The sequence below is a fragment of the Gopherus flavomarginatus genome, chromosome 7 (genome assembly GCF_025201925.1).
Source record: "Gopherus flavomarginatus isolate rGopFla2 chromosome 7, rGopFla2.mat.asm, whole genome shotgun sequence".
Classification (NCBI taxonomy): domain Eukaryota; kingdom Metazoa; phylum Chordata; order Testudines; family Testudinidae; genus Gopherus; species Gopherus flavomarginatus.
Window position 1 is genome coordinate 117,241,802 of NC_066623.1, and position 27,809 is coordinate 117,269,610.

A 27,809-nucleotide genomic window follows, 5' to 3' on the forward strand; every position below is an offset into this window, starting at 1 on the left:
GAGACGGCCCAGACTGCACTAGCAGTGAGGTTCCCATACTGAGAGCTCAGCTGAAATGACTGAGAGCTGGTGGAACCTCAAGAGACCAACTCGCAGAGGTCACAGGGGCAGGTGGCAGCAGAAGGTGACTGCGCAGGGCCATTGGCAACAGAGCGGTGGAGTGAACAGTGGCACAATGAACAGCTGTGGCCAGAGTGAACAGTGAGCAGCTGGAGGAATGAGCAAGGTGCCTTCTTGTCCCCCACCTGGAAGGTGTACTCATGTGAAAGCACCTCTGAACTCTGAGTGTACTCTCCACTGACCAAGGACAACACAGGTGAGTGGGGTGCGGGGGAGGGAAAAGTTAAATAAACATTTGTTTGTTGGACTATATTTTAGTCACTTTGCTCCAGAATGCTAGATTTGTGACTGGGAATGGAAACTTATATAAATATGTTTCCTAGTAGGCCAAGTTTTTAAAAATGCATTATTTGCCAAGGTTGTTATCTCACATTGTTGCTATCTTGGGAGGTCATTATGTTGGGGAGTTTCTGTACTAAACATTTTTATTATTATAATTAATTTTTACATAAGAATGGTCATACTGGGTCAGACCAATGGTCCATATAGCCCAGTACCCTGTCTTACAACAGTGGTCAAGGCCAGGTGTCCCAGAGGCAATGAACAGAACAGGTAATCATCAAGTGACCATCCCCTGTTGCCCATTCCCAGCTTCTGGCAAACAGGCTAGGGACACTCAGAGCATGGTGTTGCATCTGTCCCCATCTTGGCTAATAGCCACCGATGGACCTATTCTCCAGGAATTTATCTAGTTCTTTTTATAATCCTGTTATAGTTTTGGTCTTCACAGCATCCTCTGGCAAAGCGTCCCCTGGGTTGACTTTACAGTGTGTGAAGAAGTACTTCCTTTTGTTTTTTTAAAACCTGCTGCCTATTAATTTCATTGGGTGACTGCTAGTTCTTGTGTTATGTGAAGGATTAAATAACATTTCGTTATTCACATTCTTCGCACCAGTCAAGATTTTGTAGACCTCTGTCATATCCCCCTTAGTCATCTCTTTTCTAAGCTGAAAATTCCCAGTCATTTTAATCTCTCCTCCTGTTTCATACCCCTGATCATTTTAGCTGCCCATCTCTGTACCTTTTCCAATTCCAAAATATATTTTTTAGGATGGGTGACCAGATCTGCACACACTATTCAAGGTGTGGGCGTACCATGGATTTATATACAGGCAATATGATATTTTCTGTCTTATTATCTATCCCTTTCTTAATGATTCCCAACATTGTTTGCTTTTGTGACTGCTGCTGCACATTGAGTGGATGTTCTCAGAGAACTATCCACAATGACTCCAAGATCTCTTTCTTGAGTGTTAACAGCTAATTCAGATGCCATCATTTTGTATGTATAGTTGAGATTGCTTTCCCATGTGCATTACTTTGCATTTATCAACATTGAATTTCATTTGCCATTTTGCTGCCCAGTCACCCAGTTTTGTGAGATCCCTTTCTAGCTCTTCGCAGTCTGCCTGGGACTTAACTATCTTGAATAGTTCTGTATCATGTGAAAATTTTGCCACCTCACTGTTTACGCATTTTTCCAGATGAATATGTTGAACAGTACTGGTCCCAGTACTGACCCCTCAAGGATACTACTATTTATCTATCTCCATTCTGAACACCTATAATTTATTCCTACCCTTTGTTTCCCATCTTTTAACCAGTTACTGATCCATGAGAGGACTGCCCTCTTACCCCATGATGGCTTACTTTTCAAAAGTCAATTTAAATTAAATACTTTTTTTTAAAATGTATATTTTTTTAGAAATCTAGACCTGTTATGTGTTTTGGTGTAACTTGCATTATTCTTATGTTAAATTTGCATAATCCTAACAAAACATTTACTTTATTCATATCTCTTTTATTTATCTCATTGGTCCTGACACGCCCCCTGTAAATTCGAACACCCTCCCTAATTTCAATTCCTGGGGAAACCACTGGCACTGTCCAACAACCTGCACAAGGACAGGGAGGACAGGGGAGCATGCAGAGAACACGAGCGTGACGTGCAGGATGAGATACTGTGGATTATGAGGGAACAAATAGACATGTTGAGGCATCTGGTTGAGGTTCAAGAAAGGCAGCTGGATGCAGGAGTCCCTCTGCAACCTATGCTGAACCTGCTGCCATCATCGTCAAATCCCACATCCTCACCTCCCAAATGTCCTAGGAGGTGAAGGGGTGGAGGAAGTCTGGAATCTTTTGTATTTAACTCCAGGGGAGGGTACAAGGACCAGAAGGCTCCCATTCCCAAACCGTTGATTACAATTGCACAGCAATAACAAGCAAGCTGTCCTTGTTCCCCTGCCACTGTTATCAGCCCTTTTGCCCCAGGTTATCTTATTCTTCTTTGCTGTTTCTGTGTCTTTGTGAGCATAATAAAACTTAATGGATTGAAGAGAAAAGGTTCTTTATTGATTCAGCACCCTGTGGTTAGTGGGGGTGGTGTTTATGGGGAGAAAATGCAATGAAGGGGACAGCTCGGTAAGAAACAACACAGGTGTCACATTACTGTGGGTCATTGCTGAAACTGGTTTTCAAAGCCTCACAGAGACCTAGAGCCTCTCAATGTGCTCTTCTTATTGCGCTGGTGTCTGGCTGCTCAAAATTGGCTGCCAGGTGATTTGCCTCAACTACCCCACCCCAACGGAAACTTTTCTTCCTTTTTTTCACAGAGATTATAGAGCACACAGCAGGCAGCAATTACAATGGGAATATTGCTTTCACTGAGGTCTAACCTAGTAAGCAAACAATGCCTGCAGCCTTTTAAACATCCAAGGCACATTCCACCACCATTCTGCACTTGCTTAGCCTATGGTTCAGGACTATTTAAAAAAAAACTGGATGAGCACAAGTCCATGGGGCTGGATGCACTGCATCTGAGGGTGCTAAAGGAGTTGGCAGATGTGATTGCAGAGTCATTGCCTATTATCTTTGAAAATTCATGGTGATTGGAGGAGGTCCTGGATGACTGGCAAAAGGGCTAATGTAGTACCCATCTTTAAAACAGAGAAGAAGGTGGATCCAGGGAACTACAGGCCAGTCAGCCTCACCTCAGTCCCTGGAAAAATCATGGAACATCATTAAACTGAAGGGTTAAACTGTAAAACAGTGTAACCCCAACAGTGGAGCTCTGAGGAGGGTGTGCTTAAGTCACTGGGGAGATTTGGGGGTCTAGAACTGGTTGTGGGGTCTACAGCAGCTGGATTACCATCTGTACCCAGAAGTGAGCCTGAGAGGCCAAAGTCCGAGTCAGTGTCTGGATGTTGCTCAGATACCATGGGCTTAGAAGCACACAAGATCCAGTGCTGGGATCCAAACAGTGGCCTGATGTGTGTTCAACAGAGGAAGCTCATCCAGGTCTGATGCATTGTAATCACAGGTTGTTAGCTATCGTTTTCTCAGCAGATCCTTTTTGAGAAATCAAGGCTGGACACTATCAACTTGCTGGTGACTTACTAATTTCTCTCTGTGTACAGTGTGGTAAAGAGGGTGGCAAATTCAATAGCCTTTAAAAGGAACAAGAAAATGGTATTTCTCAAACATTGCAGTTCCTCAAAAACTATTACCCAAGTGCACAACTCTGGAAGGCTGTGTCCATTCAGCAAGAATTAATCTTTGACTACAGTCACAGCTTTTAAGAACCAGAACTCTTCATAAGATACAATGCCATCTAACATGCTGGTATTGTCAAAGATGGTGAAATCATCAGTGTTCAGAAGTATATCTCCATCCCATGTAAAACAAAGTAGAGCATTAACCTCATCACAAAGAGTACATACCTCAGGGAACTTCAGCAGCATGTGCACAAAAGACTAGCTTTCTGTTTTGCATTCTCAGTAGTCATCTGAGAATGTCAGTACAACTATTTTGGGTTTACTAAGTATCTCACCTTGTATCAGCCTGCTGTGCTAAACAGTCTCCACTATAAACACTATAAATACTTCAGGTGCAAAGTCTCACCCAATATCAGGCTCCAACACCCACTCTAAACATGATGTCTTGAATTCCCTGAGTGTTCACTGTTTACATCAGATTCATGTGGTAAGCTTTTTACAACCTTTGGAAATCATATCTTCCCAGAGAGGCCAACTCATAAGACATGCCCTTAAGTTTCTTCATTACCACCGTGAGACAGCTCTTCAGCTGGAAATACTTCTTACTCTGAGCAGGATGAGGTCCTTTTTCTTTGTTAAGATTTTGATTCAAATTCGCTAAATGATGCCCCCAAAATGGCATTTTCTTCTATCACTCCATTTAAACCAGCCAAAGGGAGAGCAGAACTACAACATAGTGGGGGCCCCAGCAAGCCAGAATGTGTATGTTCCGAAGACTTTCAGAAAGCAGCTAGTTTCAAAAGCACCTGCTAATTGGATTAATTACATCCTTTTCCTGCACAGGAAGCATCAGGATGACAACATTAGGTGGTGGAGACAGCACCCCATAAGGCTAATGTGTACCAGTTCTATTTCGTTCTTTGGCATCTGCCAAGTTAGTGTCTTATCCTGGTTAAAGATGAATAAAATTGAGGTACCAGATTCATTGCTAGGGCCCTACCAAATTCACGGTCAGAAAAACACACCACGGACTGTGAAATCTGTGTTTTTGTGTGCTTTTACCCTTACTATACAGATTTCATGGGGGAGACCTGTGTTTCTCTAATTGGAGGTCCTGACCCAAAGGGGAGTTGCAAGGTTATTTTAGGGGGGGTCACGATCGTGCCACCCTTACTTCTGCGCTTTCTACAGAGCTGCGTGGCCAGAGAGCAGCAGATGTTGGCTGGGTCCCCAGCGCTGAAGGCAGCGCTCCACCAACAGCAGTGCAGAAGTAAGGGTGGCAATACCATACCATGCCATGCCACCCTTACTTCTGCACTGCTGCCTTTCGAGCTGGGTGGCTGGTGAGTGGTGGCTGCTGACTGAAGGCACAGCTCTGCAGGCAACAGTGCAGAAGTAAGGGTGATAATACCACATCATGCCATCCCTACTTTGTCTTCAGAGCTGGGCTCCTGTTCAGCAGCTGCTGCTCTGCAGATGCCCAGCTTTGAAGACAGTGCTGCTGCCAGCAGCAGTGCAGAAATAAGGGTAACAGTACCGCAATCCCCATAGCTTTGCAACCCCTCCACAACACCTTTTTGAGTAAGGACCCCTACAATTACACCATGAAATTCCAGATTTAAATACACCTCTACTCAGATATAACACTGTCCTCAGGAGCCAAAAAATCTTACCGTGTTATAGGTGAAACCACGTTATATCGAACTTGCTTTGATCCTCTGGAGTGCACAGCCCCCCCCCATCCCTCGCTGGAGCGCTACTTTACCGCATTATATCAGAATTCATGTTATATCAGGTTGCGTTATATCGGGGTAGAGGTGTAGCTGAAATCATGATATTTGTGATTTTTTAAATCCTGACTGTGAAATTGACCAAAATGGACTGTGAATTTGATAGGGATCTATTTATTGCCTATGCACTGACTGAACCATTCAACCTTAGCAGGAATAGTGTTCTAGTCCAGTGGTCTCCAAACTTTTTTGATTGCACATCCCTATTAGTAAAAAATTTTTGAGCACGCACCCCCTGCTGCGCCATCTCTAAAAGAAAAAACAAAAAAAAAAGCTCCTCCTGCCGCACACCCCGAAGGATCTTCTTGCACACACCCCACTTTGGAGACCACTGTTCTAGTCCATAGGAACACCTGCAGTAAATTATCTATTTTTAAAGTATCAGTTTGCTAAAGATTATGGTTTCTCTGAAAGATATCAAGTCTAATAAGTAATTCAGTTTGGGCATCGTATTCATCCTTAACGATATTATTTTTAGTATTACAAGTATTTAGGAGGCACTTGCCTCTCCTCATTTCCATTTCCTGTCCTGAATTGTTATGCACTAACTCTCAGGACACTGACTAGGCCCCAGATGCAGCTCCCCCTAACCCTTGCCGTGAAAGCTCATGAAAATACCTGCCACCCTTCCAATTCACACTGCTCTTCAGCTACCGTAGGCAATGCAAGTCAGACATCATGCACTGAGGAGATCTGAAAATGTAGAAATCTTGTAGTTTTTATTCATTGTTAGGTTTGTGACAGAACTTTAAAAAATGGGGTTACATTGAGAAGTCACTCTTCAAGAACTGTTTGAAAAAAGCAAGAGTGGTTGCCCTGTATATCTGCGATAAAAGAGAGTTTCAGATGTTAGGAGGAAAGCATGGAGATAAGCAGGAGATCAATATAACAGAAGAAGTGAAACAAGAGGCTTGGGTTGAGAGGCAGATTTTGTACGCTGATACTGGGGCTCTTTCCTGACTCATGGTATATTTTGTGGATGATGACTGCTCTGCAGTGAGTAAGCTGATACATTTATAGGTACCAGACCATACAGACTGTTGGCCAATTTTGTCTGATCACTAGCTAAAGATTATCTTTACAGGACGACAAAATTTTGCCAGTAATTTGGGAAGTTGCTTAGAACATATTTCACTGTTCTTATTCCCATCTCTCTTATGTCCTGTGTGGATGTCACTGTGCATTGACTAGTCATTCAGCATTTCAGAATAAAGGGCTCTGGAGAACCTTCCAGCAATATATTATACTAAACCACAAGAGAGTTACAGTATTTATTTAACCCCTCTGAATTGTGGCATCTGATTTTTCAGTGACTCTTGCTTTCCCAGAGATCTGCACACACACCAGTCAGATGGTGCTATCGGCATTCGCACATTTATTATTTCCATTCCTCTCAGCTCAGCTTCTGTTCAGAGGGGAGAGTGCAGCACAGAGAGGGTGTGTGTGTGTGCGAGTTTGGAGTGTCTCTTTCTCAGAGGGGAGAAGATTAAGGCAGAGAGTATTTTGTGGGGGAGTATTTGATTAACAGGGAAGGTTACAGGACAGAACAGGGAAAAATAGTCTGATCTGGTTCCAGGATTTCTAATCCTCTCAGTAGAAGCAATCGTGTAGAATTTCCTTAGATTGCATCATTGTGGCTGTGTCCCATGGCTCCTTTCAATCTCCAGCATGGGAAGCCTCCCACCTGACAGAGGCCGAAGAGCAAGGATGTGCTCCTGCCCTTGGATTTGGTCTCGAAGGCGTTTGATTTCCAGCCGTTGCATTTCTATGATTCTTTCTGTTTCCTCTTCTACATTCAACCTCAGCACACTGGGACTGGGCAGCAGTTCATGGGAAGGAACTAGAGAAAACAGTAGCCAGAGTGTATAACGATGAGAGTTCCAGCTAGCCAGGCTCTATTTACTCTTGAAGAAAGAGCTAGGACATGCATCTCTTGGCACGGGGGGAGAGAGCTAAACGAGAAGGTTCTGAAGTGCTTCATAAGTGAATTGTGCGTTGTATAGTTGAATACCACTGTACATTGCATAGGTATCTTCCAGGCAACCATAGAGTTTTATGACTAATACCAGCCAAAAGGAGAGAAACTCACATGCTGGCAAAGGGAGACATGAGGCTTAAGATGAAAGCCGATAAAATGGAGAGATACAGGGAGAACTGTAATAATCACCTGTGTCTGGGATCCCTTGCTTCTTGTTTTTTCTGTGTAGTCCTAGTGCTGACTGGAGATCATGCACGTGTGTGCGGGTCACCTTCAATTCCCTCCGCAGTTCATTAATTTCCTTAATCAGGCTCACATTTTCCTGTAGCAACAATATGCTCAGATTTTCAATTGACATATTTGTATCACAGTATCACTGTGATAAAGGGCATCTGATTAGGATGACCAGATGTCCTGATTTTATGGGGACAGTCCCAATAGTTGGGGCTTTGTCTTACATAGACACCTATACCCCACCAACCCTCTGTCCCAATTTTTCGCACTTGCTATCTGGTCACCCTACATCTGGGTCAACAGGAGGTAGCACCATACCCATGGGGGAAAGAATACTGGGTATCATATGGGTCAGAGCTGTAAGTGAAACAGAGATTGCTATACTGGATCAGACCTGAGAGTCATCTAATTTAGAAGTCTCTCTCAGTCAGTAGGTGGCACCAGATGCTTCAGGGAAAGGCACAAAAACCCTTGCAATAGGCAGGTATGAGATAATTTGCCCCCACACATTAGGGCTCATCTGGATCTCCAATAGTTAGAGACTGGTTTAGGTCCTGAAGCATGAAATCTTTGTTATAAAAATAATTCTGAATATTCTTGTTATTCATGTAAATGTCTGATTCCTTTTTTAATTTTGCTAAGTTCTTGGCCTCAGCAACTTCCTGTGACACTCAGTACCAGTCTAATTACACATTCTATGAAAATGTATTTCCTTTTATCAGTTTTGTATTGGCCATCTTTTGTAGTTTCAATAAATGTCTTCCTGTTGTGTTACAAAACAAGGAGAACTGTAGTTCTTGATCTACCTCCTCTAGATTGCGCATTACTTTATATAGTGCTGTGGCTCCTGTTATTCTTCTCCTAAGATCATTCAAACCCTATCTTTTCAATCTCTTCTGGTATGAATTTTCTATGCCCTTCATCATTCTTATTACCCTTCTCTGAACCACGTCTAATTCTGCAATATTTTTTTGAGATGGGGTGACAGTCCTGCACATAGTATACAGATTAGGCTGCATCACTGGTTTATATAAAGGCATTATAATATCTGTACTATTCACCACTGCATTCCTTATGCATCAACATGTGGAACTCTTTGCCAGAGGATGTTGTGAAGGCCAAGACTATAATAGGGTTCAAAAAAGAACTAGATGAATTCATGGAGCATAAGTCCATCAGTGGCTATTAGCCAAGATGGGCAGGGTTGGTGTCCCTAACCTCTGTTTGCCAGAAGTTGGGAATGGGTGACAGGGGATGGATCATTTGATGATTCTCTGTTCTGTTCATTCCTCTGGGGCACCTGGCACTGGCCTCTGTTGGAAGACAGGATACTGGGCTAAATGGACCTTTGGTCTGACCCAGTATAGCTGTTTTTATGTTTTTATCCTAACATTTGCTTTGCTTTTTTTGACCATGGCTGAACATTGAGCAGAGGTCTCCATTGAGCAACTACAGTGGTCCAGAGCCTTTTCTGAGGTTGATACAGTTAATTTAGAACCATGCCCCGTGTATGAAAAAATCATTTTTTCCCCTGCAATGTATATTATTTTGCATTTATGAAAAATGAATTTCATTTGCCATTGTGCGGCCCACTCACCTATCTTATTTAGGTTTCTCTAACGTTCCTCATAGTTCTCTCTGATCTTGACTAACTAAATTAGCCTTCTAGAATCTGGAAATTTTGCTATCTCATTAATCACCTCCACCTTTCAAACTCATTAATAAATATATTTAACACAGGACCTCATATAGAAGCTCGAGACACCTGGTGTTAACCTTTTGCCATGATGAAAACTGATAGATTATTTCTATTCTTTTGTTTCCTTCTCTTGGCCAGTTTTTGATCAATTACAATACTTTACCTCTTACCCTTCTGACTGCTTAGTTTCTTTAGTAGCCTCTTATAAGGCATTCTGTCAAAAGCTTTTTGAAAATGTAGATAAATGTCAGCTGATTCTCCTTTATTCACTACTCTAGTGACACATTCAAAGGATTCAATAGCAACATACATGCCTGATGCTAGACAAGGACGGTAAATTTGTCAAGAATGATGCAAAAAAGGAGAAGCATTCAATAAACATTTCTATTCTGTATTCCTAAAGAAGCAGAATGATGTATTCATATCTTACATTGATAATGGAATATCTTTGGTTCCATCTCTAACTAGGGAAGATGTTAAAAAACAACTATTAAAATTTAACATTTTTAAATCAGCAGGACTGGATAACTTGCATCCAAGATTATTTAAAGAATTGGCAAAGGAGCTCTATCAACCATTAGTGTTGATTTTAAACAAAACTTGGAACATTGGGGAAGTTCCAGAGAGGGGTTAAAAAGTTACCACATGCCAATCTTTAAAAAAAGAAAATGGCCCAAAGGTAACACCAGACTGGTTAGCCTGACATGCATTCTGGACAAAATCATGTAAAGGATGATCTGGGACACAATCAAGAAAGAATAAAGGTGGAGACATAAACAAATCCAAGCAGTATGGCATCATGGAGAACAGGTCACAGATTCATAGATTCCAAGGTCAGAAGGGAACATTGTGATAATCTAGTCTGACCTCCTGTACAGCACAGGCCAGAGAACTGCCCCAAAATAATCCCTAGAGCAGATCTTTTTGAAAAACATCAAATCTTGACCTAAAAATTTTCAGTAATGGAGAATCCACCATGACCTTTGGTAAGTTGGTTCAGTGGCTAATTACCCTCACTGTTAACATTTATACCTTATTTCCTGTCTGAATTTGGCTAGCTTCAATTTCAAGCCATTGGATCATGTTATACCTTTCTCTGCTAGACTGAAGAGCCCATGGGTAAATATTTGTTCCCCATGTAGCTGTTCATAGATTGTAATCAAGTCAGCCCTTAACTTTCTCTTTGATTCTATCTCCCTCACCTCTTCCCTCAGTGATTGTGAACAAAACTTAGCATTTGATCTAGACTCTAAGTCTAACGGATAGTGCTTAGTAAACATCTGAACTGAACTCCATGTAGCTGCTATACAAATCTCCACTAGAGGAATGTGTTTAGTAAAAACCATTGAGAATGCCTTTGCTGTAGAAGAGTGTGCTCTAACTGCTTCAGGAAGTGGGATAGTCATTAGTTTATACACTTCTTTAATATAGAATCTCACTCATTTAAATAGAGTTTGAACAATAACAGCTCAGCCTTTGTTTCTTTCCTTGTAAGAGATAAACTTCTTGGGTGATTGTCTGAAATGATTAGTTCTGTCCAAATAGCATGCTAAAACCCTTCTGGCATCTAATATATGCAGTTTGGCCTCGCTCACATAGGTATGAGGTTTGGCAAAATACACCAACAGATTAATCAATTAATATAAAAATCAGATACCACCGTAAACAAAAGCCTCGGGTGAGTATGCAATGTTACTTTGTCTTTATGAAGAACAGTAAAAGGTGGCGCTGCCATTAACACATGTAACTTGCTTATTCATCTTGCTGAGGCACTATCTATTAAAGGAAGCTTTTGTAATAGGTAAATGGAAAAATGTGCAATCCTCTGTGAGTTCAAATGGGTGTTGCATCCACTGTATAAAAACTAAATTAGATCCCAAGAAGGTACAGGGTCTCTCACCAGTGGATACAGATTATTAGGACCCTTTAAGAATTTCTTAACTATAACGTGAACAAACACCAATTTATTGTCTACAGGAACACAGTATGCTGAAGTTACAGACAGATGGACCTTAAGAGAGGGCAGCGAGTGACCCTTCCTCTTGGGATATAATAAATATTCTAGGATATAGTTATTAGGTCTATATAAGAATCTACATTACTGATATTAATCCATAATAAAGTTGTTTTCTATTTATGAGCAAAACATTCATACATTCTTGAATTAACCAACACATTTTGCACTTCTAATGAAAAAGATGGCTCAAAAAGTCAAAAAGCCTGTAATTGCTGGGATCACCTTTGGAGCCCTTTTTAAAAATTGGTGTCACATTAGCTACCCTCCAACCATTTGGTACAGAAGCTGATTTAAATGATCGGTTACAGACTACAGTTAGTTCTGCAATTTCACATTTGAGTTCCTTCAGAACTCTTGGGTGAATAACATCTGGTCCTGGTGACTTATTACTGTTTAGTTTATCAATTTGTTCCAAAACTTCAATGACACCTCAATCTGGGACAGTTTCTCAGATTTGTCACCTAAAAAGAATGGCTCAGGTTTCGGAATCTCTCTCACATCCTCATCCGTGAAGAGCGATGCAAAGAATTCATTTAATTTTTCTGCAATGGCCTTAGTCTTTGAGTGCTCCTTCAGGATCTCGATCATCCAGTTGCCCCACTGGTTGTCTAGCAGGCTTCCTGCTTCTGATGTAGTTAAAAATAATTTTGCTATAACTTTTTGAGTCTTTGGCCAGCTGTTCTTCAAATTCTTTTTTGGCCTTCCTAATTATATTTTTACATTTTATTTGCCAGAGTTTATGCTCCTTTCTATTTTCCACACTAGGATTTAACTTTCACTTTTTAAAGGATGCCTTTTTGCCTCTCATTGCTTCCTTTACTTTATTGTTTAGCCACAGTGGCACTTTTTTGGTTCTCTATGTTTTTTAATTTGGGGCATAAATTTAAGTTGAGCCTCTATTATGATGTCTTTAAAAAGTTTCCAGGGATTTCACTTTTGGTGCTGTACCTTTTAATTTCTGTTTAACTAAGTTCCTGATTTTTGTGTTGCCCCACTTTCTGAAATTAAATGCTACAGTGTTGGGCTGCTGTGGTGTTTTCCCCGCCATAGGGATGTTAAATTTAATTATATTATGGAGTTGCAGCTAGCAAGAGATGTTAAGAGTAACAAGAATGGTTTCTTCAGGTATGTTAGCAACAAGAAGAAAGTCAAGGAAAGTGTGGGCCCCTTACTGAATGAGGGAGGCAACTTAGTGACGGAGGATGTGGAAAAAGCTAATGTGCTCAGGAAGCTGTATCATTTGGATGGCCTCAATAAAAAGGGGGATCAGTCTCCTTGGGGACTGACTGGCTAGAGTAGTTAGGAAGGGGTTAAACTAATAACAAAAGGGTTGGGTAAAAAGAGAGACGATATGAGAACTCAGCACAAAATCGAGATATTGAGAACAAAATTAATCAAGAAGCCAAGGACATGAAGAGAAGAAATTCTTGAAGAGTTAACGCCTGTCAGCCTTTGGCAAGGCAGTCTGCTTACTCAGGGCCCACAGCCCATACACAGAGAACAAGAAACAAACAGTCAACCAAACTATGAGCAGACAGGCCAAATACATCACTCACCAAGTCCCATTGTCACTGAACATAGAGTCTGCAGCTATTCCCTCCAAAACTCTCCTTTTAGCCACCTCTATTTGCCTGCAGGCTATTTTGCCTCTCCTTCACTTGCGTCATGAACACAGAGCGTACTGAGCATTTTGACGGAGAATGACCTCTTCCCAAACATGGAAGATATCTAGTATGAGTATCGCCTGCCAGGAACCTGATGGACAGGAAACCTATTTCTTAAAGCCAAGCTTCTTAGTCTTCATTTCTGTCATCCTGTACTAAAGGAACTTATCTAAAACTATTCAGAACTACTTAAATTTTAAACTAACTATGCCTGAATTAACTACAGTAAAACTAATCTAACTAGGCACTTGAAGTACAGATCCAGGACAATCCCAGAGTAGTTCCTAATCCATCAGCTGGTCCTGGCTGGAAGGAATTGAGGTGAGGAACTGAGGAACACCTTTTATACCCTCAGCCTCACAATCGTCACAATCACTGAGGGGAGGAGCAAGGAAGGGGCTTGAGGGCTCTAGTGGGCACTGTTAGTTAACTCAAGTTAAGATTCCATCATTCAGGCTGCACCAGTGGGAGCATCCCATGAGTGGGAATATGCAGAGGATACCAGAAGAAGAATTTCATTATACAAAGAAAACACTGATATTCACTTACAGTTGAGACCCCTTCCTCCTGCAATTTACACTGTGAAAGTGTGAACTTGCACACAGAGACTGGAAATACCAATTGTTCCAGCCATCTCTTCCCTTACAGATCCCACTTCACCTCATCCATCACTTTGAGAAAACATGGCACTTTTAAACACTTTCCCTTCAGCAACTTAGAAAACTTCCACAGTTCCAGTGTAAGTGGAACTCTGGGAGGGTATCAAACAGAAATCTTCTCAGACTCCTGAGAATGTACTACAGCAAGGAAGCCTGAGAAAGAGGAATTCTCTTCTGTGCAGTTTCTCTCTCCAACTGCCCCTGCCAGGAGCAAGGAAAATGGGCCATGTACCTGCATGATGCGCACATTATCAGCTCGGTGGATCTCACTTTCCTTCACAACCTTCTTCTTCAGTGTTGCCAGATTCCTCTCAAGATGCTCTCTCTGCCGGGTGTATTCCTGCTGCAGATCTGTGTCAACCCCCACAATTTCCACCTGATGAGAGACAATACACAGGCTCAGAAGGTGTGACACCAGAGATGTGCTCATCTACCATGGAGAGGAAAGAGCCCCAACTCACCATGTCTGCCTGCTGCACGTATTTGTCGTACAGTTCCCGGATCCCCTCCTTCAGTTTTTTGGGCTCCTGGATGAAGCCCACGCAGTTATGAAGATCTGTTTTAAACCGCCTGACAAGAGCTTCCATGTCTCGCTCCTGCAAGAATTATACATGAACACCCACTCAGAGCACACTGTCATGCATGAGGACCTCCTGGAAGCTCAAGTTGAATTGTTGAGAATCCTCATGTGTTATTTATACTTTTTGTTTTTAAGAACGTGCCATCTGGACATCTCCCAGCTGGAAAGAGAACTTCTTGGCCTTTGAGTGCTGTCAGACTTAAGACAGTAACAAATCTTGCCAATAACTAACATCCCTCCTCACCTTATAAAAACTGCATTATTACTTGTACTGCACTAGTGCTTGGAGGCCCCATTCAGGTTAAGGATCCTGTTATCTTGGACACTTCAAAAACACAGTTCCTGCCCAAAGAGCTTACAATCTTACTAGAAACAAGAGGCAACAAGTAAATGTAACAGGTGATAGGACAGAAAAACAGGTGCAGATAGTAGCTATGTGCTCAACTTGATGGCTTCATATCAACACCCTCTCCTCATTCTCCCTGGCGCAACATTTCTTATTTGCTCACTCCGTACCCTGCCTGCTTCCCCAGTCCTATCCTTGGCTATTAAATTCCTTCATGCCCACTTTCAAACCTCTTGCTCCTTCCTCTCTGACCTTTCATACACCTCTGACATGGTTCCTTCAACTATAAGTATGCCCTGATATCCATGCACAAGCCCCCCTCTACCTTTCCTGACTAATTACTGCATGTCATTGCAGAGGTCCAGCACAGATGGTACTCTTGGGAGGGAACAGGTTGCTGAGGCCACATATTCCCAAACTCTCTGCCTTGGGTGTGGCAGAGAGGTTCACTTAGCCCTCTCTCCAACTACTCTATGAATCCTCAGTGAATACACAGACCTTGCAGCATATCCAGAAGGACAGTGCACACAGGCTCTGTTAGACCAAATGGCTGGAGTTTTGGTACTGTCTACCTCTCTATAATATCCAACTCTCACACAAGCCTTCATACTTGGAAAGCTCTTGTCTCTGATCCCTCCTGCCACAGCGTCTCTTCCCCTTCACTTCTGCACAGTACCCAAGAAGGAAAACTCTGTCCTCAAAGCCACACATCTATACTGTCCATGTTCCTGATAGCTTGCATTTTGTTTGACTTGAGATCTCTGCCATCAAGATTGTGCCCCATACCTTCTGCTGCTCCTTGTGCATCTCATGGTCAGTGGCCTTTAGCTTCTGTCGCAGCTCTGTGATGTTCAGTTCCAGCTGCATGTTCTGCTTGTGGAAACGTTCCAGTTCTCCCTCCATCTGCAAGGAAGCAAAAGAAGGGGATTGGGACTGTGAAAGAGACATGAGTGATGGAAAAACATAGATTACAAAGTCAAAGGGACCTAATACACAGGCCATAGAACTTCCCCAAAATAATTCCTACAGTATATCTTTTAGACAAACATCCAATCTTGAATTTAAAATTGTCAGTGATGGATAATCTATCACAACTCTTGGTAAATTATTGCAATGGTTAATTACTGTCACTGTCAAAAATGAAAGCCTTATTTCCAGTCTGAATTTGCCTAGCTTCAACTTCCAGCCATTTGATTGTGTTAGACCTTTCTCTGCTAGATTGAAGAGCCCATTTGTTGCCTCATGGAGCTATTTTAGACTAATCAAATCAGCCCTTAACCTTCTCTTTGTTAAGTTAAATAGATTGAGCACTAGAAGGCAGGTTTTCTAATCCTTTAATCATTCTGGTGGCTCTTCTCTGAACCGTCTCTAATTTATCAACATCCTTCTTGAACTGTGAGCACCAGCACTAGCATTCCAGCAGCAGTTGTACCAGTGCCAAATATAGAGGTAAAACAACCTCTCTACTTCTATTCAAGATTCCCCTCTTTATGCATCCCAGGATCATATTAACTCTTTTGGCCACAGCCTCACCCTGGGAGCTCATGTTCATCTGATTATCCACCATGATCTCCAAATCTTTTTCAGAGTCACTACTTTCTAGGATAGAGTTCCACTTCTGTAAATATGGCCTACATTCTTTGTTTCCAGATATATACATTTACATTTAGCTGTATTAAACCTCACAGTGTTTGCGTGTGCCTAGGTTATCAAGTGATCCAGGTCAGTCTGAATCAGTGATCTGTCCTCTTCAATATTCAGCACTCCCTCAATTTTTGTGTTATCCGCAAACTTTAACAGTGATAATTTTATGTTTTCTTCCAGGTCATTAATTAAAATGTTTAATAGCTTAGGGCCAAGAACCAGATCCTGGACCCCACTGGAAACACACACACTCTAGACTATTCCCCATTACAATTACATTTTGAGAGCTATCAGATGTCAGATTTTAATCCATTAATTTAACATGTGCCATATTAATTTTATATTGTTTTAGTTTTTTAAATGAAATTAACATGTCATACATTACCCTGACAGTTAGGTAGTTAGCTATCCTCATGTTTAAAGAAGATGAAGAAAATAATTTTCTTCCCAAATAATCTATTTTTTCCCCTCTTTGTCACTGGGGATAGAATGTAAATAGCCTGTTCTTGATCACTGCAGCTTTTACCACAGAATTAGTGGGACAAGGTAGGTGAAAAAATAAAAACAAAAGACATTATCAGATCCTGTATGAGGGGTTAACTGTTTTTTTAACAATTGGTTGACAGGAAGTCAGAGTATACCATACTGATTTTACTGGCTGCCAGTGACTCTCCAGAATGGGCAGAGAAACTTTGTAGAGGTATTTCCAAGGATTTAAAAGACAAGATGAGACATTTCCACCAGTGAAACAGAGGGTAATTTTAAAGTAGAAAACCTTCTGCTGACTTGCTCAAAAAGTGAGGAAGCTGAAGTACTCCTACATTTTCATCTAGAGAGTTCCTGGTCCTAATGCAAAATCTTGATTTCTAGAGGTGTATCACCTTCCTCTGCTTCATCATATAAGATATCTTGGATCAGCATGGGGGACTTATCACTTGGTATCGGATCTGAGTGTCCCAGATCTAAAGAAACATCGTTGCATCGATGCAGAGCCCAGGTCGTACCTCTTGAAGGAGCTTGATATGGAAATCCTGGAGTTGGACAGTATGACCAAGGCATCAGTGGAGGCCCTTGCCACTCCTACCAACTTGCCCAGTCTGGTATAATATTATAGTTAGAAGGATGCATGAATTTATGAGAGTCTGATTAAAAAAATCACCCCTCAATATTGAGGCTCTGGAAAAAAACAGTTGGATCACTCTCTTCCTCTTAATGTAGATCTGAGCCCAGATCTGATAAGAAAATAATTGGGGATATCACTCAGGTAGAGATCCACAACAGCAACAGAGGTGATAGAGTTCTCTTAGACGACTGTTGCATTCTGATGCACCCCAGAACAGAAATCTCTCGATGAAAAAATGAAGTAAGACACGCAAGTATATTGTCAGTCAAAACATGTAATAACCATAAACTGGTTATGTCAGCAACAGCCTGAACAAAATATAACAACAGTCAGAACAAGAGATATGTAGCAGTAGGCCCTGAATAGCTTCCCCCCCTGCAAAAGAAACAGGGACAGGAACACCAAGTTCAGGGAGCAGGAACCAGGCAATAAAACAGGAACAAGAACGAGAAAGATCTCTCTCTCTCTCTCTCTCACACACACACACACACACACACACACACACACACACACACACACACACACACACACACACACACACACACACACACACACACTTTCTTTTCCTTTTCCCCAAAAATTCAGTGGTACCTAGCAATGTTCCCTCTAATTTTTCCCATCCATGTGTGCAATTAATTTTGTTATGTGCACCAAATTATCAAGGTAATGTGCGGATGTATGCCACCAATATAAACAAAAAATAGATATAATATATATTTTTTAAAATTTACCATAGGGACAATTACTTCAGCCAGGAGAGGTTAGGCATTTTAGACCTCACTACTCAAAGAATTCAATTTAAGCGTAAGAGACAAATAAAAATTATGAAATGCATAGACCAGTCAAAAAACTCAAACAACAGCACTTTGAAAGAAGACAATTACAGAGTATATGTGCATTGCAGGAAGTATCAAGAAGTAACACCATCACCACAAGTATGTGTTGGGAGGTTATTGTGAAAGACAGAGTGTGTGTATGTGTGTGTGTGTGTGTATGAGACACACTGTTTGTGTGTGTGTGACAAAGTGTATGTATGTGTGAGACACAGTGTGTGTGTGTGTGTGTGAGAGAGAGAGAGACACATAGACTCATAGACTCCAGGACTGGAAGGGACCTCGAGAGGTCATCGAGTCCAGTCCCCTACCCTCATGGCAGGACCAAATACTGTCTAGACCATCCCTAATAGACATTTATCTAACCTACTCTTAAATATCTCCAGAGATGGAGATTCCACAACTTCCCTAGGCAATCTATTCCAGTGTTTAACTACCCTGACAGTTAGGAACTTTTTCCTAATGTCCAACCTAAATCTCCCTTGCTGCAGTTTAAGCCCATTGCTTCTTGTTCTATCATTGGAGGCTAAGGTGAACAAGTTCTCTCCCTCCTCCTGATGACACCCTTTTAGATACCTGAAAACTGCTATCATGTCCCCCTCAGTCTTCTCTTTTCCAAACTAAACAAACCCAATTCCTTCAGCCTTCCTTCATAGGTCATGTTCTCAAGACCTTTAATCATTCTCGTTGCTCTTCTCTGTTGCCCCTTGTCATGAAGTCCCCGGGCGATGCTCTGGAACTGCTCCCCACCAAGCCAGGCAGGACTTTGGGGAGCCTCCTCTCCCTCGGAGCAGACTTGTTCAGGGCAAGAAGCTCACACGTCTTCACCTCCTGGGTCTCTCCTTGGAGCATTCAGCATCCTCTGCCCCTCCGTGCGCTTCCCACAGTGAGCCCACCCCAGCGGGGTCCTGGGGAAGCCACCAGGTCCTGCACCCCCACTTTGCAGTCAGACGTGACTCTTAGCCAGCCAGTAAAACAGAGGTTTATTCAATGACAGGGACAGGGTCTAACACAGAGCTTGTAGGTACAGAGAACCGGACCCCTTAGCCGGGTCCATTTTGGGGGTCAGTGAGCCAGACCCCCACGTCTGCCCTCAGCCAGCTTCAGACTAACAATCCCTCCCAGCCCCTCCTCTCTGCTCAGCCCCTTTCCCGGGCCAGGAGGTCACCTGATCCCTTTGTCTCCAACACCTTCAGCTGGCACCTTTGCAGAGGGGGGGCCTAGGCCATCAGTTGCTAGGAGACAGAGTGTCAGGCATTTAGGTGCACTGGCCCTTTGCTCTGCCAGATACTTAAGAACTGCCATGGGGACACTGAGGCACCAATACAGTATTCAGAGAAAACATTAAGAACTTTCCCAGTTCGTCACATCTCTCCCCCCTTCGAGACCGAACTGACCGAGGTCACTTCAGCCAGTGACCTGGGGAAGTTCGAACCCACCAAGGTTCCCATGGATGCCCCAGCATCTCTCCCATTCCTTGGTGTGAGTTACACCAGGACAGTCCAGTCTTACGCCCTCCCTTAGGTCGGGTGTGCTTGATGGCACTTGCAGACCGCATGTGGGAAGGTTTATGCAGCCCACACCCTTTGCCACCCCAGTACCCCTGGGGTTCAAGCTGGGATTGGGTTTTTTCCCAGCCCTCTGGTCTGTGATTCGGGCTCTCTTGATTAAGAGCCCCCATCTTGGCCTTTGCCAGCTCTGGGCTTGGGCAGCCGCTTCCCACTTTGTGGCGCAGACACAACACCTCTGCCGTCCCCCCTTGCACTTTCCAGCTTTTACCGTCAGTCCCACCTCCTTGAGGCAGCCCAGCCCCCTCTTCACCTGGGACACCTGTTCCTCCCAGGTCTGGCTAAAGATGCACATGTTATCAGTGTCTGCCAGGGCCAAGTTCTCCACCACCCTCTGCTTGTCTAGAATCTCCCCAGGCCTAGGCATGGGGTCGGCATCGGACACCATGATGGCTTTAAGCTTTTGATAGCCCCCATAAAACCAGATCATCCTGTCTCCCTTGGGGATCAGCCCCATGGGTGAGGCCCATGGGCTGTAAAACGGCTGGATCCCATCTAAAGCCAGCGTGTTCCTGACCTCTCTCTCCAGGATTTGGGTTGCTTTTCCAGTGACTCTGAATGGGGAACACCTGATGGGGAGATTGGCTCCCACCTCAGGGAAGAGATCCCCTCGGGAGTCTTCCCCCTTCTTCATTCAATCCTCCCTCTTCAGGTCCAGGGGTCCCCTCACTCTCCTCTCATCCAGCAGCTCGAATGGGAAGAAACCTGTGGATTCCTGGGGTACCACCAGCTGCCTCCCGATTCCCCCCAGTTCTACTTCCTCTTGGGGAGCCCATTCCTGGTACAGGAATCCCTTCTCCTGCAGGACTCTGTCCCTGCAGCCTTCCCCAAGGGGGTTTGCAGCGCTGTGGCCAGCAAGTTCCCTCAGCTTCTCCAAGGAGGGATCCTTTTGCAGCTCGGTCTGGGATTCAGCAGCTGGGGCAGGGAGTGGGACCTGCTCCCTCTCGCTGGCTGGGCCTGGGGTCACAGCCCCCCTGAGCCCTGTCCCTGGTAGCTTCCTCCCTGCTGTGCAATCACTTCCCAGCAGCACGTCTGGACCAGGCAAACCTGTTTGGCAGCTGACCTGCCCTGCCTGGGTGTCCCCCCACTCAGCTGGGGTCTCAGCTCCCCCCGTGCTCAGCACTGCACTTGCTGTTCCAGTGGAGGCAGGCAGCGAGCTCTCTGCTCTGGTCACAGCATCAGAGCCAGCGTGAGCCCCCACTCCGGTGTGCAGGGGGGGCGGGGAGCATCTCTCTCTCCCACTCAGCCCCAGGGGGCTGGTTACAGGTAGGCAGGTATCCTGAGCCCAGCAGCCCCTTCCCCCTGCCAGCCAGGTCATTTGCATTTTTACTGACCATTTCCCTCCTAGCCAATTGGTTCCCTGGATTTGAATTCAAACCCTCGGCCATTACAGGAGCGGGGCCTGGATCCTGTCCCATAGGGAGACAGTCACCCCCCAACAGGGCCTCCCAGCCGATATTCTGGAGAACCCCAACTACCAGCCAGCCCGACCCCTCCTGGGTCTGCACAGGGATCTGGGCCATAGGCAGGGTGAGGGGCTTCACCCCAGGGAACTTCACCCAGGTTCCACAGTCCCTCAGCATTTGGGGCTGCACCACCACAGTTCTCTCTGTCCCAGGGTCTTGCCCCCACAGGCTTGTTTCCCCACTGACCCCTGGGCCGCCCCCTATGTCTCTCTGCTCCACCATCACCAGTCCACGCTGCTGCTGCTTTTCCTGCAGCTTTTCCTCAGGCTCTTGCTCTCTCTTACGGTCCTCTCACTCTTTCAGGCTCTGCTTCGATCCCATCCGTCTCCAATTTCCTGATCGGGAACCCAATTGTGAAGACCCTCGTCTGATTGGGGACCAGACTCCCGGGGATGCCTGGCTGATGCTCCAGCTGCTCTCAGATCCTCTTGTAGCCCCATCTGGGCCAGGAATCTGCTCTTCAGAGTGGTCCTTCTCCTCCAACTGCATGATTAACTGTGCCTTGTTGAATTTCCCCATGCGTAACCCCCTCTTTGTGCACAGGATCACAATGTCCTTCTTAAGGAGATGGTGATAGGCCATCACTTCACCGTTCCCAAGTGGCTCTGGACTCACAGGCCTGTGTGCTCTTGGCTCCCCCATGGTTTCCAGGAAGAACTCCTGGTGTGCCAGCCCTTCTCATGATCACCACCTCTTTGCCAGGGTCGAGCTGCAGACTCCTCTGCCCCTGGGACTGCTTCTGCAATCCCCCGGGGAACCCTGCTACTGCAAAAATCCTTCTCTCTTTCAGGGTCGAGCGGCAAGCTCCTCCGCCCCTGAGACTGCTCGCTGCAATCCTCAGGGGGACCCCGTTACTCCAACAGTCCTTCTCGCTGGTCACACACTCCCAGAGGTTAACTGCCCCCTGAAACCGTCCCTCTCTGAGCCTTCAGCATGCCTGGTCCTCATTATCCCTCCTTTGTTTTACTGCTTCCCAGTCACTTACTGCAAGCAGCGCCATTCACGGGGTGCAGTACGTCCCACCGCTGCCACCAGTTGTCACGGAGTCCCCGGGCGATGCTCTGGAACTGCTCCCCACCAAGCCAGGCAGGACTTTGGGGAGCCTCCTCTCCCTCGGAGCAGACTTGTTCAGGGCAAGAAGCTCACACGTCTTCACCTCCTGGGTCCTTGGAGCATTCAGCATCCTCTGCCCCTCCGTGCGCTTCCCACAGCGAGCCCACCCCAGCCGGGTCCTGGGGAAGCCACCGGGTCCTGCACCCCCACTTTGCAGTCAGACGTGACTCTTAGCCAGCCAGTAAAACAGAGGTTTATTCAATGACAGGAACAGGGTCTAAAACAGAGCTTGTAGGTACAGAGAACCGGACCCCTTAGCCGGGTCCATTTTGGGGGTCAGTGAGCCAGACCCCCACGTCTGCCCTCAGCCAGCTTCAGACTAACAACCCCTCCCAGCCCCTCCTCTCTGCTCAGCCCCTTTCCCGGGCCAGGAGGTCACCTGATCCCTTTGTCTCCAACACCTTCAGCTGGCACCTTTGCAGAGGGGGGGGCCTAGGCCATCAGTTGCTAGGAGACAGAGTGTCAGGCATTTAGGTGCACTGGCCCTTTGCTCTGCCAGATACTTAAGAACTGCCATGGGGACACTGAGGCACCAATACAGTATTCAGAGAAAACATTAAGAACTTTCCCAGTTCGTCACACCCCTTTAAGTACATGTTGCCCCTTTAAGTACATTGCCCTTTTAAGTAGATTGGCACTCAAAGCAGATGCAGCAGCAGCCACCAACAAGCTCCCTCTGTCCCACTCCTGAGCCCTGTCGCATCTTTCCCCCCTTCCCCTCCCTCTGCAGAGATGGGATACAGGGACAGGGGACATTGGTGCCCCTTTTGTCCTCACTATGCATAGCAAGCAGGAGGCTCCTGGGAGCAGCTCCAGTTCCCAGCCAATGGGAGTGCGGAGCTGGTGTTTGGGGTGGGGGTCCACCCCACCTAGGACCCAGACCAGCTGGCTGCTTCCACAATGCAATGCAGTGCCAGCTAGGAGAGGTATGGACTAGCATGTCTCAGTGATGCCGCTACCGGACCTTGAATGGCCCAGTCGGCAGTGCTGACTGGAGTCGCCAGGGTCCCTTTTTGACAGGGTGTTCCTTCAAAAGCTGGACACCTGGTCACCCTACCACATGGCTGCACAGCTTACAGTGAACTTAGGTTAGCCAAAAGCACCAGGTATCCAGGGACCTCTTATTTAGCTCAGGGGTAGTTACCAGTGCTGGGGTGCAACTTTCCCAACTGGCCACATGACATCATTGTAAGCAGAAAACTCATCCTCTTCTCCCTTTGTTCCCTTTTCAGAAGGCAGTATATCTTGCTGATTAGCAATGCATTCTCCTCGTGGTAAATGCACTTGCCATGCTCCCTGCACGAGTATGGAAAACACTTCCATATCCTCCCCTAACATATGCTGCTAGCATGGATATGCTTGTGGAAACTCACACATTCCCTAGTCACATCAGCTGGCTTCAATGATGGCAAAGGGAAGGGATGAATATTTTCCAAAAGCCTAGACAACTTGATCCTCAGAGGTCAGATGAAGAGCCGATAAAGTGAGGTTTCTCCAATACTTTCATGAGCTTTGCTCCAAATATCATATAAAGCACAATTTAATGCAATAGGGAAGGGTGTATCTTGACATTCCTCCAGTAAATGAGCTACATACTTCTTCAGAGTGCCATGCAGTCTCTCCATTATGCAATTTCCTTGAAGATGGTATGCAGCAGATTTATCAATACTTGTCAAAGCCTTCAAACTGTCTTGATACATAAGGTGTCCCATTGTCTGAAACAAGGCTCTCCGGTAGGGCAAACAGAGTGACTCAGGTGGTTAGGCAAGAAATTAGCTCCTTTGCCATGCCTTGTGAAGTTACGAAGGCAAAGAGGTATCATGAGTAATAGCCTATAACAGTAACCAGTGTGTAGCTATGCAGTCAAATAACGGGGTTAGTAATATCCACCACAATTCCCTGCCACGCTCCATAACTACTGGTTTCAAATGGGCCAGAGGAACAGTAGTTCTATGCATTGTGCAAGCTATGCATGCCTTCATATGACACTCAATGTCTGAGGACAGCACTGGCCACCAAGCATATTTACGCAGTAGTTCCTTCATCTTCGTAACTCCCAATGTCCTTTATAAGCCACATCCAGGGTTGCTTCCCACAATGCTGCTGGGATGATCATCTGGGCTCCTCTGCATAAGAAATATCGAGTAGTACGTCTTCACTGTGAGCTCAGAATGAATTTTGTAAAATATAGACAAAGTTTTCTTAAGGCCTGGGTCCATCCAACACACTTGTATAGCACTGTCAGAGGACAGACTCCTCTGCTGCTCTGGGATTCCTCACAAACAATCTTGGATGCCTCTTGCATGTCAACATCTCTGTGAGTTTTATTAATGTTACCACCATCAAGTCCCCACCACAATCCCTACGCAGAACTTCTAACTACAGTATCTTTAACCCTCAGTTTTTTCTCCGGGGAGAGGAAGAGGAAGTAATTTCACCCACTAGAAAAGGACAGTTACCTGTTCCGTAACTGGTGTTCTTCGAGATGTGTTGCTCAGGTGTATTCCACAGTAGGTGTGCGTGCTCGCCACATGCACTGGTGCCAGAAGTTTTTCCCCTTAGCAGTACCTGTACTGGGGGAGCACTGCTGCAATGCCTAGAGTGGCGTCTCTATAGCACGCTGTCAGGGGAGCTGCACACTCCCCCCACCCTTGGTTCCTTCTTGCTGGACAACTCCAACAGAGGGGAAGGAGGGCGGGATGTGGAATACACCTGAGCAACACATCTTGAAGAATGCCAGTTACGGAACAGGTAACTGTCCTTTCTTCTTCGTGTGATTGCTCATATGTATGCAACAGTAAGTGACTCCAAGCTATATCTGATGGAGGCAAGTAGGAGTTTAAGGGTTTTTGGGACGCAGTAGCGCCCTACCAAAACCGGCATCATCCCTTGCTTGGGAGACGATCGCATAATGCGAAGGGAATGTGTGGACACAGGACCACGTGGCAACCCTACAGATGTCTGGGATCGAGACGTGGACTACATAGGCAGCTGACGAGGCCTGAGCTCTCATTGAATGCATCCTGATGATTGGTGGCAGGGAAACCCCAGCCAGATCATAATACATGCTTATGCACGAGGTGATCCAGCAGGAAAGGTGATGGGTGGAAATAAGTTGCCCCCTCATATGCTCGGCCGACGCAACGAACACTTGCGAGGATTTCCGGAGCATCCTGGTCTGGTCGAGGTAGAAGGCCGTGCCCTATGCACACTGAGTGTATGAAGGTGACGTTCCTCATTGGAGGAGTGGGGCTTAGGGCAGAGAACCGGGAGGAAAATGTCCTGTTCCATATGGAAGGCGGAGACCACCTTTGGAAGGAATGCGGGGTGTGGGTGAAGCTGGACCTTATCCTTGTGGAAGACTGTATGTGGGGGTTCTGAGGTTAAGGCCCTGAGCTCCGAGACATATCGGGCTGATGTGATAACTACAAGGAATGCTACCTTCCATGACAGATGAGACCAGGAACACTTGGCCAAGGGTTCAAAGTGAGGTCCTGTGAGATGGGATAGCACTAGGTTTAGCTCCCATTGCGGAACGGGGGACCTACCGTACAGGAATGAACGATCCAGGCCTCTTAGAAAGCGGGAGGTCATAGTATGAGAAAAAAACCAAGTGGCCTTGCACAGGTGGGTGGAAGGCCGATATGGCTGCCAAGTGCACCCTTACAGAGGCGGGAACTAGCCCTTGAGTCCTAAGGGACAGGAGATAATCAAGGATAATCTGGAGCAGTGTGGACGATGGGGAGGTACCCTGCTCCGCCACCCACCTAGAGAATCTGGACCACTTTGCCAGGTACGACCAACATGTGGATGGCTTTCTACTTTCCACGAGGACTCATTTAATGTCCTCTGAACACCTCCCCCCCTTATCTAACCACTGAGCAACTATGCTGTCAAGTGGAGCGCGGCTAGATTGGGGTGGAGGAGGCGGCTCCCCTCCTGGGAAAGGAGGTCCGGGCGAAGTGGTAGCCTCCACAAGGGGGACGCTAAGAGGTGCAAGAGGGTCCCGTACCAGTGTTGTCGGGTCCAGTCTGGGGCTATGAGGATAGCCCATGTCCTGTCCATTTTTACTTTTTGCAGGACCTTGTTGATCAGGGGGAAAGGCATAGAAGAGTTGGCCTGACCACTGAAGGAGGAAGGCATCCAAGATCACCCCCTTCTCCACTCCTCCCCTGGAGCAGAACTGGGGGCAGTGCTGGTTCTAGTAGGTTGCAAAGAGGTCGACCTGGGGAAATCCCCACTCTTGGAAGAGCTGGTGGGTGACCTCCGAGTGGAGCGACCACTTGTACTGATGAGAGAAAACCCTGCTGAGGCGATTGGCTCGCACATTGTGGACACCGGGTAGGTGGAAGGCTCATAGGGAGATATCGTGGGCTATACAGAATTCCCATAGGCTCAGGGCTTCCAGGCATAGGGCTGAGGAGTGAGTCACACCTTGTCTGTTGATGTGATACATCGCAACGGTCCAAGGTAATATGGGACCAGGCATGGTAGAAAAGTGATAGACCGTGCAGAAAGGGATGACTGTCCTGGGTGAGAACTGGTAGTCCATCCTCTGACGCACCTTCAAAACGGGCGCTTAGGGCCCAGGGGCGGCTTAGACTGTCCTTGACCTTGACCAGGAGGAGGATGAGATGACCTATGTCGGGAGTATCTGTTCCTCCGATGATAAGGGTCCTGTCGCAGCCTCGGTTGGAAAGGACATTGCTGAATGGTCTGCGGTTTAAAGGGCTTCCTCTGGGTGGCTGGGGTATGCATACCTAAGGACTTAATGGTATTTCTAGTGTCCTTTAAGGTATGAAGACGGGAGTTAGTCTGATCTGTGAACAAGCCCTGGCCATCGAAAGGGAGGTCCTGGATAGTATGCTGGACCTCAGGTGGAAGACTGGAGGACTGAAGCCAGGCACTCTGCCGCATGGCGATTCCCGAAGCCAGGGTACGCGCAGCCGCGTTCGCCACATCGAGAGAACCCTGGAGGGAGGTCTTAGCAACGAGTTTACCCTCCTCAGCAATGGACCCCAGTTCCGCATGAGCCTCCGCTGGTAGAAGATATTGGAACTTTAGGACTGCAGACCAAGAATTAAAACTGCACCTGCTGAGGATCACCAGCTGGTTAGCGATCCACAGCGAGAGGCCCCCAGTGGAATAAACCTTTCCCCAAAAAAGGTTCATCAGCTTTGCTTCTTTTGACTTGTGAGCGGGCCCCTGCTGGCCCTGCCTTTCCCTGGCATTCACTGCATCTACGACCAATGAACATGGGGCAGGGTGGGTAAACAGGTATTCATGACCCTTGGTAGGAACGAAGTATTTTCACTCCACTCCCTTAGCCATGGGGGGAATGGAGGCCGGGGTTTGCCAGAGGGATTTCGCATTATTTTGTATAGTTTTGTTTGTGGAAGGGGCCACCCTGGGGGGCCCTTCTGGGCCTAGAATATCTACCATCGGGTCCTCATCCTCCATGACCTCCTCGATTTGGAG

The 27,809-nt window shown here is 45.7% G+C and overlaps 1 protein-coding gene and 1 long non-coding RNA gene across 4 annotated transcripts in view; one reads left to right on the forward strand and one right to left on the reverse strand.

Annotated features, from left to right (window-relative positions):
- LOC127054902 (uncharacterized) lies at positions 1-27,570 on the forward strand. The gene is made up of 3 exons (XR_007775364.1): positions 1-316; positions 26,412-26,672; positions 27,127-27,570. It is a non-coding gene; the product is annotated as an uncharacterized LOC127054902 (long non-coding RNA).
- Positions 6,135-27,809, reverse strand: part of CFAP57 (cilia and flagella associated protein 57) — a 177,977-nt gene continuing 156,302 nt past the window's right edge. For all 3 annotated transcript variants that reach the window (XM_050961107.1, XM_050961106.1, XM_050961108.1), the window contains 5 exons: positions 15,371-15,487; positions 14,120-14,254; positions 13,891-14,034; positions 7,575-7,707; positions 6,135-7,247 (listed from right to left, as the gene is read on the reverse strand). In XM_050961107.1, coding sequence (XP_050817064.1) covers positions 7,036-7,247; positions 7,575-7,707; positions 13,891-14,034; positions 14,120-14,254; positions 15,371-15,487 — 741 coding nt within the window. In that variant the 3' untranslated portion in view covers positions 6,135-7,035. The remainder of the gene's footprint in view (positions 7,248-7,574; positions 7,708-13,890; positions 14,035-14,119; positions 14,255-15,370; positions 15,488-27,809) is intronic.